The sequence below is a fragment of the Lontra canadensis genome, unplaced genomic scaffold, assembly GCF_010015895.1.
Source record: "Lontra canadensis isolate GAN:19392208 unplaced genomic scaffold, GSC_riverotter_1.0 scaffold45, whole genome shotgun sequence".
Classification (NCBI taxonomy): domain Eukaryota; kingdom Metazoa; phylum Chordata; class Mammalia; order Carnivora; family Mustelidae; genus Lontra; species Lontra canadensis.
In genome coordinates, this window is record NW_022631039.1 from 6,774,410 (window position 1) to 6,790,009 (window position 15,600).

Sequence of the window (15,600 nt, forward strand, 5' to 3'; positions counted from 1 at the left end):
TTTGACTCAAATGTCATCACAACATGGGCAGCCTAGGGTGACCCCAAGAAGAGGTGCCCGTGGCACTGCCTGACCTGTCCCATCCCAGGCCTCCCCCCTTACCTGCCTCTGGAAAGAGCCGTGACCTCAGATGGAGGGAGGCAGTCAGGATAGGAAGGGGCATCTTGGCCTTTCTTCCAGGATGAAGCCAGAAGGCAGGAGGGATGTGTTTTCCTAAAATGCTGCAGAAGCCCTGGGAAAGTGGTAGGCCTGAGGCAGGATCTGGCCTCCAACCGAATCTGTGGTTGCCTTCCCTTTTAAATGTACCAACACCTTCACCCCATCTATCCACTCTGCCTTGTTGAAACAGCTTTTCTCTCCTTTTCCCCTCTGGGCCTACCTCTCTCTATTCCCTGCCTGTCTGTCTGTTTCCTTCTGCCCACCCCTCTTTGTGTCTCTCTGTCTCTGTCTCTCTTTCTCTCCATTTCTCTCCCCAACATGGGCCTCTCTCCCCACGCTGCCAGCCCCTCTCCTTGGCCCACCCTCTGGTTCTGCTTCCATAAGCTGCTTCCTGCATGCCTTCTGGAGGTTTTCTGTTGTTTAAAGAGTTAAGGAAAGCTTGGCTTATTGGAGCCTGTGGGTTTAAAAAAAAAAAGGAAAAAAAAAAAAAAAGGGCAAACAGAACTGCTGGGCAGGAGCCCCCTCCCATCCCTGGGACTAGACCAGAAGCTACAGTGGCGACACAGGTGCTGGTTCCCGAGGGGGAGCGCAGCTTAGAGTCACTGTCTCTCCCCCACTTCTGCATTCCCAATGCGGAGACCTTCTTTTCTTTTTTATTATTGCATTCCTGTCCCTGACCACTGAGAAGGTAGGTATCCTGGCTCAGCTGTGCGCCCGCTCGCTCCCATCTCCAGATAAGCCCTGCCACTCTGCTTGGTTTGAATGTGGTTTTCTCTCTCTTTCTCTCTTGATCTCGCTCTGGTTGGTTTTCTCCCCCTCTCCCTTTTCTTTCTTTATTTTAGTGACTACTCATTTGTAAACTTGCATTTTCTCCAAATGAGCTACAAAGCTGTGTTTCCTGGTTTGTCATTTGGTTTTCTTGACTACCCGCCCCCCCCACACAATTTCTCTGGTTCATTCTCCCCTCCCTCCTCCCGTCCACCTGCCCTGTTCCTTCTTCTTCCTCTCCCACCCCAGCCCCCTCTGCCCCCTCTCTTTCTCATTTTGTTGTCCGAATGCATTTCTGTGTGGTTAGCATTCCAAGTTCGTGTTCCCTTCCTGAACTGTATGCTGCGGTTGAGCCGATCTGATTTCTGTTGTCTGGAGTAGCTGCTAAGCCCCCCACCCCTCACCCCTGCCAGCCCCTGGGGCCCATTTGGGCAGTAAGCAGTGGTGGAGGCACCTGTGCCAGGCCTCTTGGCCTCCAGATCCTGGAAGAAGTTCTGGCTGAGGCCGAGCCTGAGGAAAGAGCCCTGCCTGCCCCTCCCCTTCTCCAGGGCCTGCTGGGCTCCCAGGGGTCCTGTCCTGGTGGCAGGTGGAACTTTAGGGTGGGAGCTACAGGTTCTGGGCAGCAGCTGGCCTCAGGGCTGAACCTCCCAGCTCCATCTTTTGGGTGCAATGGTAGTTGAACATCAGGGGGCAAGTGAGTTGGCACTGGACTTAGAGGGCCTACTTAGCAAAGTTTCTGTAGGGCAATTTGGGGAATGGAGGGGACTCTTAGCTCACCCTCCCCCTGCCTGGACCACTACTCACCCCAGACAGGGGTTCCCTCAACTCCCCCCACCCCAGCATCTTTCTATCTTCTGAACTGGAGCTTTATGTGCAGAGAAGGAGTCAGAAAGGACAGTCAGTAGGGGCTAAGTTTCCCCCAAAGTGTTGGAGCAGAACTGAGCCTAGGTCCTGAGACTTGCAGCTCCCAGCCCAGTGCTCATGCAGTCACATTGAGGGTGCAGGTTAGGAGTAGGTCCTCAGGGGACTGACCTCCCCATCCCTGCTCTTTGAGCTGTTTCCTGTCCCATCTGGGAGTAGCCACAGAAGTCTGACATCCCAGCCCTTGTGAGGCTTTGGTGGGCCTCCATCCTCAGCTTGGGAAAGAGGAGGTCTGGCTCTTCATCCTCTCCTCCCCCGATGCTGGCCCCAAGGGCAGGTGGTGAGGAGCTCCCCCACTCAGAACATTCCTCATCTGTGAGGGGGGGTTGGGAGGGCAGACAGGAAGTTGTTCAGGGAAGGAGAAATTGCCTTTGGTCCCACAGGGAGACTCTGTCCCAGCCTGATGGGAGGAGTAGAAGCCCCATCTTCCGGGAGGACCTGATGTGACCAGGGACCCAGAAATGGGACTGTCAAATGCTGAGTTAGGGGGTGTCGTTGTCTGAGCCCTGAGGGGGAGCAAGGGTAAGGCATCCCAGATGCTCAGTGTTCTTGTCCTTAAAAATACCAGGATTGGGCTAGTGTACCATCTCTTGCTACTCTTTTCCATTGTCTTTTCCCCTCAGAGATTTCTTACATAAGCAAAAGAGAAGATAGCAGATAGCAAGGAGCATAGAGGCTTCTGGAAGCCGGGCTCAAAGATAGGCAAGGTCCTGTGCGTTCATTTATTCATTCATTTGCCCACACACTAAGCCAGCATTTGCTGAGCACCCCTCCGTGCCTGGGTGCCCATGCCTGGCGAGGGGCAGGCTGACCGGGGTTTGAAGGCCCCCACCTGCCAGGCTAGAGGACTGACAAAAATGACTCAGAACAATTAGAGAGAAAAGCTGAACCGTTGATGGGAAGCTCTGCTCATAGCCTGCCCTAACACAGCCTGGCACAGTCCCTATTGAAAGAAACCGCAAGGGTCTGTGGGATCATAGAGGAAAGACCTGACTCAGGGTGAGGGTCAGGGGAGGCTTCCTGGAGGAGGTGGTCTTGAGCTGAGGACCCATAGGCATTAGCCAGGCTGTGAGGGGGTGGAGGATGAGGGAAGGGAAGGGGAAGAGGGGACAAGAGTCAGAAAGAGCAGGCTTCTGGAGTAGATGTTTGAAGGTCCCTGGCCACAACAGTCCTGTCTAGCTGTGAAACCCTGTGGTATTTTGAACTTGGATCTTCCTCAGTTCCTGGGAAGAACGAGACCCGGCCAAGCTGAGGATGAGGCTCACCCTCCAACGGGATCATGGTGACCCTTTCTCCAAGAAGGGATGGGTGATAAGGGTGTGAGATCGACCCTAGGAATCTTCCACCAGGGAAGGCACCGTCTGCCACCCTGCCCAGCAGCCCCTTCCTCCTGTCCTCCACCATCCTGGCACGTGGGGGTGCCCAGACCTTCTAGCACTGGTCTGGCTCTGTGCCCCTGTGAGGGGACTGTAGTCACTGATGCTCTCTAAAGAACCTCTGAATGCCTATTCAGGCCCACCCACCAATGACCCCAATTATCCCCAATTTTCCAATGGGAAAATTGAGGCCCCCAAGAGTTAGGTTGCTTCCTTGAGGACTCACAGCAGACTCACATCAGGGCTGATTTCAGGGTGTTCCACTTTGCCAGTTACTATATCCGAAGCTATGGTATTGCCTTGGAGGAGGGGAGAGGGTTGGACTTCAAAGCATGCTAGGCAGGAAGCGTCCAGAGGAGCCCAGGGCGCCTGGAGCAGAGGGTAGTAACATGATGGGGATGGGGGGTGGGGGGTGGCGGGCATCCACCCACCCCAGACCAATTTTGTTCCTAACATTCCCACCACACTCCCAGCCCAACAGTGGGAAGGAGAGAGGACTCCCACGGTGTCCATGGGAAGAAATATCAAGGCCTTCGGTCTCCTTTACCAGCTGCTGGCCTCTCTCCTGGAGTCAGAGGAGGAGGTGCAAATCCAGAGTCTAGGTCGGAGCCAGGGTTCACAGCCAGGCCCTGACCCCCAGTTTAATATTCTGCCTGCTTTCCTTGCTACGCCGCACCACCACCGCAGCAAGCAAGGGCTTCTTAAAGGCTGGGTCCAGTGTTTCCTGGCTATGTAAGGGTCACCATGCCTTGGCTCCCAGGGGTCCCACTCCCCCACCTAGTATCTGTTCACTTTACACTCTCGGACAACCCAGGAGATTTCTCTCTCATTTGCTTCCCCTGGAGGGAACAAGATGCTGTATAACAGAACCTAGCCCTGGGGGCTTGGGAGCCGTAGGCACAGGCCACCTGCTGGAGTGGAGGGGATATGTGTCAGGGGAGCCAAGGGTCTCCTGGTGAGGTCTGTTGAGAATGGAACTGCCATCTCACAGGGGCCATGGCTAGTCAGCCCAGTTCCCGTGTCTCCCAGCCTAGAATGAGGGATGAGCTGGTGATCAGGAGAGTCCAGGGTACTCAGGGGGGCATCTCAGTACCCAGCGATATCCACTCTGCCCCAGAGGGAGACACCAGGCTCTCCCAGGAGGCCTTCATGGCCCATTTGACTCTGGACAGCTGCCGCACCTGCTACGGCCAGTGTTCATTGGCTGCTTCAGCTGCCAATCATGAGCTGGCTGTGCCTTTCTACCAATGGGAATGACTTCTTGGCTCTGCCTCCAAGCCCTGGCTGGCTGGATGCTTGCAGAGAAAGGCCTGGGCACCACCCTGCCTCTTGCGGGAAGCGCCGGGGCCATGCCAAGGAAGCCATGCTCCTTCCAGTCTCAGCAGCAAGATGCCCTGAGGGATGATAGTTGTTCTCCCATCCAAAGAGCCTGCCGAAAAAGCTTGGCCCAGACCCTGCCCCTCTTCTAGGATGACCTGGTTTGGCCCCCGACCCTTGTAAAGGCACTTATTCCTTCCTCAGCAGAAGGCATTGAGGCCCTCCTAGAAGCCAAGTTCTGTGACCAAAACCAAGGTTACAGAGCTGAACCCAACGCAATAATCTGCTGGGGAGTGCTCAAAGTCAAGTTGGTGCTGGTGATTGGGGGTGGGGCAGGGGTGGGGGACCGACTTCTAAAATAGAGGAGTGTTATCACCTGTTACCAGAGGGAAACCCAAGGACAGGAGGAGGGGTCAGTTCTGTGAAGGGAGGAGTATGGAGAGGGTGGTCAGGGGTGCACAGAGAATCCTGGAATATTTTCTCTGGAAGGGACCTCAGGAAGCAAAGCCTAGCCCTCTCATTTTGTGAATGGGGAAACTGAGGCCCAGGGTGGGGAGGTGACGTAGCCAGGGTCACTCAGTGAGGTAGTGGCAGGCTCTCAGACCCCTGGTGGCCAGCCAGGGACCTTTTGATGGTACCAGGCTCCTTTTCTGGTTTTCTGAATCCCAACCCTTGTGTCCTAACTGCACTTTTGGAAAAACATTTGACATCTCTATCCAGCAGTCACCCCAGAGGTGCCTGCTCAGGCCCGAGGAGCCGGGCGCTGCCAGTCCTTCTCCTCTCGGCCTAGAATGGGGTGGTTGCGTTTTTCTCTCTCTCTCTCTCTATCTCTTGCATTTTTGTGAATCTAATGATGAACTTACGCTACCACACTTTTCCCTTCTCTTACACATCTTACCTACTAAAGGAGGAAGTGCCACTTTATTGGTAAGTGGACGTTAACCAAGAGGGACTTAAAAAAAAAAATCAGAACTTAAAAAAAAAAAAAAGGAAAAGAAAAGAGAGAAACAGAAAGACAGTCGGGTGCTACTGACAGTTCCACAGGTCTCTGCAGGGCCGGAAAACAAAGAAAGAAAAATGTTAACAGAAAAAAATGTCAGTTCCCCAGGAGTTCAGACATTGTTTTTGATTTTGGTATCTAATGACATTTGTGGATTTTGGTTTTGTTTTGTTTTTATTTTATTTTTTCTGTTTTTCCTCCCTTTCTTCGGTTCAGTTTTGAGTTCAGTTGTCCCGCCCCGCCCCCACCCCATCTGTGTGCCGTGTGCCCCCTCCATCCCCTCACCCACCCCCACGCGCTGGGGGGCCTGGCCTGGGGGGGCTGGCCCTGGTCCGGCCTCCCGGTGCCCGCCCTCTCTCTACTCTCTGCCGGGCTCGTCCGTCCCATCGGGGGGCCAATGCCAGCCCCCGTGCCCGTCCTGGAGCCCCCTCCGTTTCAGCCCCCTCCCCCCACCGCTCCGTCCCTCTTGTGTTTTGCATGCCGAGAACCTTGCATGAGCTGCACTGTTGAGGCCAGAAGGTGGACACTCAGGAGAGGCAGAGGCAGGGCAGGCGCGGGGAACCGTTTGTGCGATGCTCCGGGACTGGCAGCCCCCGGCCTGGGCCCGGTGAAAGCCCCCTCTCCTTCTCTCCCCCCACCCCACCCGCCCGCTCTCTCGCCCTCGACATCGCTCCTTCTCTTGGTCTGTCCTCTCTGTCTCTCCTCTTTCCCTCTCTCTGCCCGCCTCCGTCTCTTCTCCCTGCTTCTCTGACTCCCCCCTGCTCTGTCTCCTCCGGCTGTCCCTCTCCCTCTGTCTCTCTCTCTCTCTGCCCTGGACTCTCGACCTCCTCGCTTCTCCGTCTCTGCGGGCGTCTCTCTCGCCCCGTCTCTGTCGGTGCCTCCGTCCCCTCTCCACCCCCTCCGTGCCCTCTCTGCCTCTCTCCCCGTCAGAAGCCCAGCTCGCCCTCGCCCAGGGCCCGCGACCAGGCGGAGGCCGGCGCAGCCACGCCGCCCGCGCGGGGCAAGGAGAGCCCGAGCCCGCGCTCGGCGCCGTCGTCTCAGGGCAGAGGAGGCCGCGCGGCGGGCGGGGCGGCCAGGCGGCGGCGGCGGCGGCGGCGGCGGCGGCGCTCCCGGTCCTCGGCGTCCGCGCCCCGCCGCAGGGGCCGCCGGCGCGCCCGGCCCGCGCCGCCCCGGGGCTCGTCGCGCTCGCTCAGCAGGGCCCGCTCCAGCAGCGACTCCGGCGGCGGCGGCGGCGGCGGCGGCGCCCCGGATCCCGGGCCCGAGCCCGGCTCCGAGCGAGGCCACGGCGCGCACGGGAAACGGTGAGCGGTCTCCCCCCGCCCCCAACCCCGACCGGGCCCGCACGGGGCTCCCCTCCCTGCCCTGAGCCCTGCCCCGCCCCCACGGGACACCTGCCCCCACCCGCCCCCCCCATCCCCGTGAAACACCCTTCCCGGCACTGACTCCCCTCCCTCCCCACGGAACAGTCCCCGCAGCGACCCCCCCACCGCCGCCCACGGACCCCTCTCCCCGCACTGACCACTCTCCCTTCTCAGTAAGCTCTCTCGCTTCCGTGCTCTCTAATCCCCCCAACCATGGAGCGCCCTTCCCCACCCGACGACCTCTCTCCCCGTCACTTGGTCATTGTCCTTCCCCAGTCACTGAGTTCCCCCCTCACTGCTCGCTCTCTCCCCGCCCAGGAGCTCTCCCTTCCCCACAACGATCTCTCTCCTGCCCAACAGAGTCCCAACCACCCCCCTCCCGTGATTCTCCTCCCACCAGGGAGCACTCTCCTCACACTGATCACTCTCCCTGACACCACGGAACACTCTCTTCCACACTTAGGTCACTACCCCACGCCCACCCCAGCCCTTTTCCCTCCTTTGGGAATCTGGTCCCGTTCCACGAACTCACGCACCACTTCTCCCTCGCTAACCCTTCTCATCCACATCTCCTTCTCCATAGAACTCCTTCCCTGCCGAATCCCTTTCCCCCCAGTGACCCCCTTGGTCCCTAGCTGAGCCCCCTCCCTGTCGCCCGCACCCCTTTAAATGCCTCTCTGCCACCCCGCCCCCGCCCAGCCCACTGTCTCTCTAGCTGAATCCCTGTCGCCCTGACTTTCCACCAGGACCAAAGAGCGGCCCCCGCGCGCCCGGCCGGCCAGCACCTCCCCGTCCCCGGGCGCGCACGGCAGGCACGGCGGCCCGGAGGGGAAGAGCTCGTCGCGCAGCCCGGGCCCCCACCCGCGCTCGTGGAGCTCCAGCCGCTCGCCCTCCAAGTCCCGCTCGCGCTCCGCGGAGAAGAGGACCCGCAGCCCCAGCCGCTCGCCGTCGCCCAAGAAAACCCTGGGCCGGTAAGTGCAGGCCCGGGGTCCCGCCGGGTGCAGGGGCGGCGGCGGGGCCGGGCCCGGGCGGGCGGGCCGGGCCGCGTCGCTCACCTCGGCCGGGCCCGCAGGGACAAGGACGGCGAGGGCCGCGCGAGGCACGCAGAGGGTGAGGCCGCCCGCGCGCGGCGCCGCTCCCGCAGCTACTCGCCCATCCGCAAGCGGCGCCGGGACTCGCCCAGCTTCATGGAGCCGCGGCGCATCACCAGGTGCGGAGGGGCCCGGGCGGGACGCACTGAGCCCGGTGCCGGGAGGGGAGGTGGGGTTCGGGGGGAGGAAGAGGGCCTGGTGAGGGCTAGAGGCCCCTGTAGGAGGAGAGAGGCTAGAACTGGAGGTGCTGGGGAGGGCGGGACGCAGAGGCAGCGGTCTGAAGGCCCACGGTGGGGAGAGGGCTGTGTACTTGGGTCTGAGTGGGGCAGCAGCGGGCTTGCAGTTGAGCTCCGGAAGATTCCAGCAGTCCCTCCTGGAACCCCTCCCTCTCTCCGTCCTCCCCAAGTCCATATCCCGGCAATGATATTTCCTTTTCTCCTTCATCTCAAGGTCCAGCCTGCCGAGTGGCCTGTGGCCAGCCTGGGGGCCGGGTGGACCCCCTCCCCACAGGCTGCAGGGGAGATGCCCATGTGAGCTGATCTGGCTCTGTTCAGCTGTCATCTGTCTGCCTCTCCTTTTGTCACTAACCTCACTGCTCACCTCCCAGCGTCCTCCCCCCCAGGAATTCAGAGGAGGGGGCACCAGCAGCCTGCTCTCTGGGGCAGCTGTGAGAGGGCCTGTCCCTTCCACTCTCCCCTCCCCCCACCCCAGTCCAATGGGGCCCTGGGGAGTGTGTGGCAGATATGGCAGAAGCCACAGCAGAGAGCTTCTCTGCCAGGACTCGACAGTGTGGGCCTGTCTCCCCGTGAAATTATGGTCTGTGTTTGTGGAAATTACTCTGAAGCCCTAGACCTCTGACTTGGGGTCCAGGGCTACAGGCAAAATTCTGAGCCCAGCTCTGCCACAGACCTTGCTGGGCAGCCTTGGGAGATGGGTGTGCCTCTCTGTCTCTGGGTGTCCCTGTCTGAACAATGAGCAGAGCTCCCTGAGCATCTTTTCAGCTCTAACATGGACGGATTCTCAAACGAGCCCCTCCAAGTCCTTGGTGATGTAGATGGCTTAGGGAGGAGAGAGTATTGGCTCCTGCGCTCAGCCCAGAGCTAGAGGCCAGATGGCCAGGCTTGGGACACCCCCAAATAGGCCATGAACCTCACCTGTATGCAGAGGGCCCTAGCCCGTTGGAGTTCTGCACCCTCCACCTGGCACCCCCCTCCGCCCCTCTCCCAGGCTGCCTCCTCCTCCCACTAACTACACCTGTTTTCTTCCTCAGAATTAACCCCACGCCATGGGGCACTGTTGCCCCCTTAATCACTCTCTTTTCTTTTCTCTGGGTCACAGCCTCCTGGCTTCAAACTAACTCTGGGCCGGCGGGAGGTAGCTGAGTGAGAAGGGGCCAGCGGGACTGGGTGGGGCCGTGGCCATGGGCAGCAACGGTCAGGGCTTTCCTCCTTGTCCCCTTGAAGTGACCTGACAAACCCAAACCCTCAATTCTGTGGGAACCAGAGAAGCAGGGCTGGGCCATCCCCACAACCCTTTCCATGTCCAGAAACTGCTTAGCTTGGTTGATGTGAGGTGTCTATATACATATATATATTTTTTTAAGATTTTATTTATTTATTTGACAGAGATCACAAGTAGGCAGAGAAGCAGGCAGAGAGAGAGGAGGAAGCAGGCTCCCCGATGAGCAGAGAGCCGGATGCGGGGCTCGATCCCAGGACCCTGGGATCATGACCTGAGCCAAAGGCAGAGGCTTTAACCCACTGAGCCACCCAGGTGCCCCGAGGTGTCTATATTTAAAAGTTGAATTTACTCAACAAGTATTTATCGAGCACCTTCTTGGGCCAAACAGAGACTTGGTCCCCTTTCTCTGAAGACAAGTGAGGAAAAACAAAACGACGAAACTGTCCAATCCCTTTGGGGCAGGGGGCACTCCAAGGCCAGAGCTCAGGGGAAACTGAGGCAGGGAAGCCCTGGCCACTGCTGGGAAAGGGCTCGGGGCCTGAGTGAGGGCCCAAGAAAGAGCTCAGGACAGAGCTCAGGGACTTGAATGGCCTGTAATCAGCTTTTTCCCTCCCGGCAGTGCCCGAAAGCGTCCCATCCCCTACTACCGGCCCAGCCCCTCGTCCTCCTCCAGCTGCCTGAGCAGCGACTACTCAAGCCGGAGCCCCAGCCACAGCCCCAGTCCAGGCCACAGCCATGGAAGCTACAGCAGTCGCAGCCGTGGGACCCGCAGCCGCACGCGCAGCCCCTCCCGGACCCCCAGTCCCAGCTACCACAGCCGGAGCAGCTCAGAGAGTGGGGGCTTCTGAGCCCAGACAGACCGAGCTTGGTGCCCCCTGGCATAGGGAAAGGCAAGGGGTCAGGCCCCAGGACCTGTGAGGGGGCCTGCACCCCTCTGCTACAAAGAGGTCCCCAGGCCAGGGAAGACCTTGAGGGTGGGCGCCCTGCAGAGGAGGAGGAGCTGGGTTCTGCTGCTTCTAGAGGGTCCCCACCCCCACCTCCTGCCTGCCCACCGTGTCCAGGGAACAAAGAGCCTTTGCGAACACAGGGATCACCCTGTCCCCCTTCCTGCTTGATGCCAGCTTGCCAGGCTGGGGACAGCTCAGTGGACCCAGGGACACATCGGAAGGTGCCAGACCTGGGAGCCTCCCCTACCCTCTCCACAGCGCCCTTGGATCATCTCTACCAATGGGCAGACAAGGCGGTGGGAAGGCAAGCAGGATCTAAGTTAGACAGAAGGAAGAATAGCTTAACCTTCGGTGCATCACCACCCAGACTGGGATGCTGCTTCCTTCTGGACCGGTTGCAGGATCCTGGCTGAGAGCTGGAGGCCGGCTCCACAGCCTCCAGCAGCCCTTCCCCTGGCCCAGGAGTCCCCAGACCGAGCGGGTGGGCCCCAGCCTGAGGAGCCGGGGAGCTCACTCTTGGTCCCACCTTTCCTCTCCAGGCCAGGCTCTCCCTTTCAGCCTTCACCCCATGTCCTGGGCCAAGGCCACAGCAGCCAGGCCTTCTGCATGACAAGAGGTGGGACATTCAGACCACACTATATCTGGCCATGAGGTCTAAAGGGGTTCAGGTCAGAAGGTGGAGGAGAGAAGGGGTAGATAGAAGAAGAGCCTACAGGAGCAGGAGAGGGCAATGCAGTCCAATGACCGAGCAAGGCCTGGTGTCCCAGTGTGCCCCGTGTCTGGGACATGGGCCAGATGGCAGCACAGGATCACCGGCATAGGATAACATGCACTTCAGGGCCTGCCCAAGGGAGCACTTCCTTCTCGGGTTTGGTGGGGAGGTGGTCAGTGGAGGCTACCCAGAGAAGGGTGCTACAGCCCTTTGAAGAAAGGGTAAGATCTAGACTGAGGGCCTTGGCCTGGGCATCGATGGGAAGCAGTGCCCACCCCCCCCACCAGCCCTCTGCTGCTGCTCCCAGCCCACTCCTCCTGGGGCCCTCAGGGATCTCACAAAGTCTTCCTTGGCCCAACAGGGCACCTGCCCTGGGCTCCCATGGGGGGAGGGGTCTGGGGTCTGGTCCGGGTTCCCCCTCTCTCTATTTCCCCGTTCCTCTTTCTCCGCAGTGCGGATAAAAATTGGACTCTAATAAAACACTTGGTGCCCGGATGGGAGGTGGTGAGACCAGGCCTCTGTGGATTTGGGCACCTGGGGCGTGTGGGGAGGGCATAGGGGCCTGGGGTCCTTCCCTCCAAGAAGTGGGAGGGGCGCAGACTCCACCCCAGAGAGACCTGGCACCAATGAGCCAGAAGCTCAGTGCAGAAGCAGAACATGCAGCTTAGTGGGGAGGAAAACAGGGACCCAGGAAGACCTTCCTTTCAGCCTGGAGACTGGGGGCTTTGAACATCCCCACTTCCCTTCACCGCCACACCCCACCTAGCTTCCTCTTCCATCACTGTCTTTGACTCCAATACACCCATGTCTGGCTGACTGGCCTCCTTGTGCCCTCCATGCATGACCTCTCCACCGGTGAGCTCATGGTTCAAGACCTAGCTCAGCTGCCTCCTACTCCAAGGAGACTTCCTGGTCCCCGGCTGCAGGGGCCACGCTCACCTCTGGGTCCCTCCAGCTCTTTCGGGTCTGTACCTGCCTTTAGGGTCCCAAGCTCTTGTTCGGCTTACTTGGGGGCATGTCCATCTCTCCCTAAATCCATGTTTCTGGAGCCCAGGCCATGCCTTCTTTGCCTCTGCATCCCCCCAAAAAGGCACCCTGGAGATGTTTGTCAAATGAGTAAACAAGTGAACTGGGGAGCCAGGAAGTGAGCCGTCTGGAAACCTTGGGGGAGGAGAGGAACCAAAGGCAAGGTGTGGTGGTGGCAGACAGACACTAGAGGGCGACAGAGAGGCGGAAAATTGCCTGTCCGTGGCAGGCCAGGAATGGCACCAAGCAGGCGGGAATAAGAGCCACGGGCAGAGGGTCTATGTCAGCCTGGAAACCCAGAGCTTCTGCCCTCAGCGCCCATCCGGGCTACCTGGGGAAGCGGTGTCCAATCCCTGGGGAAGAATGGGGACAGTACCAAGCCTCTGCCTTCCCACAGACTGAGGGTTCAGCCTGAACTCTGTCCTATACCTTGGGGAAAGGGAAAAATACCTCCAGGAAGGCACACAGGAAAACAGGAAACTCCAATTCTGCATCTGGTAGTCAGGGGTGTGTGTGTGGGGTGGGGAGATGGGGTGTCTGCACGGGGGAAACTTCTCAGGATGTGGGCCTTTGGGGTGTTGTACGTAGGTCTTCTCCTCGTGTCTCTGCAGATGGAGGCCTCAGGGACCCCTCTGTCCTTCCCCTTCCAAAACACACAGCAGCCGGGAGTCAGGCTGGGCAGGGCTTCCTGTGTCCTACTAGATATTTTCTCTTCTCCTTAACTGGCTTCCTGCAGCCCCAGACCCAGGGTAGCAAGTCAGTGCACACGCCCAGTTTAGGAGACCCAGCGAGCATCTCCCATCCCCTGTCTCTGTGAGATGCTCACGGAAGCCCCCTGGTCTCCCACCGGCCCGTGAGTGAATATGCTGCCGGCCTATCCAGCAAACCAGCCCCACCACCGGGCCCTTGCCCTTCCTTCTCCAGGCCCCTCTCCACTCAAGGACACCCAAGACACGAGAGTGCTCCAGCCATAGAGCCTCCCACCCCCACAGCCACCACAGGGGAGGCCAGGTCCTCCCTCACCGCCTCCCACCACTCACCACACACTCACACCCGCTCCCGCAGGATTAGGTGGCGGAGCAGGCAGTGCAGACAGCCGGGGGTGGGGGGGAGTGAGGGCGAGTGGAGGAAAAACTGTTGATTCACTATGCTGGAAGGAGCCTTCGAGAACACCCAGTCCAATGGTCTCATTGTACAGATGAAGAAAATGAGTCACGGGAGCCGGCTGCTGGCCAAGGTCACAGAGCCGGAGACATGCGGGTCCCCAGACTCCCCAGCTAGACAGATTGTTTCTGCTAGACATCAGGGCGGGAGGGGCCAGACGATAGATCACCAGCCCTCCCCGCATGGCCCCTCCTTGTTCCCCCTTCAGAGGTGAGGGGGTGAGGTGACACCCAAGGCTAGCAGAAGCCTAGGGGATAGGCCGGCTGGAGAGGGACTCCCAGAGAGGCAGTGTCTAGACGCTTCCAGAAAGACCTGGGGCCCCCCACCCCCATGTGCTCTAATTACTGTTGCCCACATTTTTAATTCCCAGTAAGCCCAGTGACTGGCGCAATCCATCAGCTGTCAGGTCTCTCCAGAGAGCTCAGGCAGCTGCCTGAAGACTCTCGAGCTTTCTCTGAGGCTGAGCCAGAGAGGGAGGGGCTGGCTCAGCGGCAGCTGGCAAAGGCCTGTCAAAGGTGTGGCCAGTGTGGCCAAGGCCTAGGCCTCAGTGCCAGGCAAGGAGGCCGGGAGGCTGGTCTCAGGCTGCTGCGGAGTACCACAGACTCTGGGGCTGGGGGGTGGTGAGGGGAGGGCCCCCTCTGATTAAGGAATCCCAGACCCGAGCTTGCCTCCCCCACCACTGCCCCTGTGGCTACTGGGAAATCCCTGGGGGGTGGAGTTGTCCTCTTAATCCCAGGAAAACTAGCCCCTGGCAGCTCAGTGCCTGGAATGATGGAGTGGAAGATCGTCAAAGAACACACCGGCAGGTGGGCTGACATTCAGCCCTCGCTCCTCTTGCCCTGTGCCCAGGGAACCTGGCTGCGACCTCTGGAAAGGGCGCCTGGTCAGGGCTGGAAGGGACTCCAGAGAGGCTGGCCCCACCTTCCCCACCCCTCGGTTGCACACCTCCCCCAGGGCCCACCAGCCCACAGCCCATAGCCCTCCCCGAACTGCTTAAGAAGTCTCTCCCTTGCTCACAGAGAGTCAGGACACTTAAGTTCCAATCCCTCTACCCCCTCACCAACTTTGTGACCTTGGGGCAGGTCCAGCTCAGTCTTCTCATCTCAGAAATGGGACTCGGATAAGATACTTGGACTTGCCTCAAAGTGCATACAACTGTATATAATTCTTATTAGTCTAAGTCTCAGTATTCCAAAATTAAAGGCCTTCTTTCGTTAATAATGATGAACACCTACTGAGCACCAAGCACTTCCCACACATGATTGCATTTGAGACCCACCACAACCCTACAAGATGGGTGTGTCATTACCACCCACGTTTTGCAGATGGGGACAGCAGGCTCAAAGAGGTCACCAGGCCAGTGAATAGCAGCACCCAAGTTCAAGCCCAGCCTGTCTGACCCCAAAACCCAGTTTTTCCTGCAATCCTGCCCCCTCTTGCCACCGCTCAGAGCCACCCATGTCCCCTCCCTTGTGACTGACAAGGTCCCTCAAGAACAGATCCACTGAAGATGGATATGAAGTCTCAGTCCTGCCTCCCCCACCCACATGGGCAGGGTGCTGGGAGCTAGGTCCTGGTTGGCACAACTTCCTGGCTGGGGCAGCAGGAATGGACCCTCCCTGCCCTGGCTTCGGGCAAGATGCAGGGCGCTACTAAAGGGAGCCTCTGTCTACAAAGGGTTGGCAGGTAAGGCAACCTGGCCGCCCCCACCCAAAGCGTGGCTGGGCCTGGCAGGACCACACTTGAAAGCATCCATGACCACACCTGACAGCTCCTGTAGGGTGGGGCTCCTGGACTCCAGTCTGGGCCAATGTGGGCAAGCAGAGGCGGATGAAGGCCCTCCCTGGCTCCTGACCTCACCTCGACTTTATAGAGCTGGGAATGGGTGAGGCTGGAAATGCCAGGGAGCCAAGACCTGGGGCTTGCTGAAGCTGAGACCTTTCTTGGGGATGGAGGTAGCCAGTAGCAGCCAAAGGAGACCTACTGGATCTATGACCTGATCCAGCAAGGGAGGTGGAACAGAAATGGGGTCTGGCAGGCATCCAGGAGCTCCCTCTTGAAGAGGAAGCAGACACAGAGAAGGCATGAGATTTGCTACTACCCCCAACTCATCAAAGCGAGCAGCTGGAGTCTGGGTTCTGGTTTCTCAGGTGTCCTGGGCAGGGCAAGGCCCCCAGTAAAACTGGTGGGGGTTCAGCCTCAGCCCAGCCCTGGGAATGGGGCAGCAAGCAGAGCGGGCCTCAGAAAGAGAGGAAGTGGGGGACTCCAAGGTGGGAGTCCTGCGAGGGTGAGAGCTA

The 15,600-nt window shown here is 59.2% G+C and overlaps 1 protein-coding gene across 1 annotated transcript in view; it reads left to right on the forward strand.

The window, feature by feature from the left end:
* SRRM3 (serine/arginine repetitive matrix 3) overlaps positions 1-10,422 on the forward strand; it is a 53,891-nt gene extending 43,469 nt beyond the window's left edge. The window contains exons 12-15 of the mRNA XM_032872465.1: positions 6,472-6,842; positions 7,649-7,873; positions 7,975-8,112; positions 10,074-10,422. Coding sequence (XP_032728356.1) covers positions 6,472-6,842; positions 7,649-7,873; positions 7,975-8,112; positions 10,074-10,302 — 963 coding nt within the window. The 3' untranslated portion in view covers positions 10,303-10,422. The remainder of the gene's footprint in view (positions 1-6,471; positions 6,843-7,648; positions 7,874-7,974; positions 8,113-10,073) is intronic.
* Positions 10,423-15,600: the final 5,178 nt, after the last annotated feature.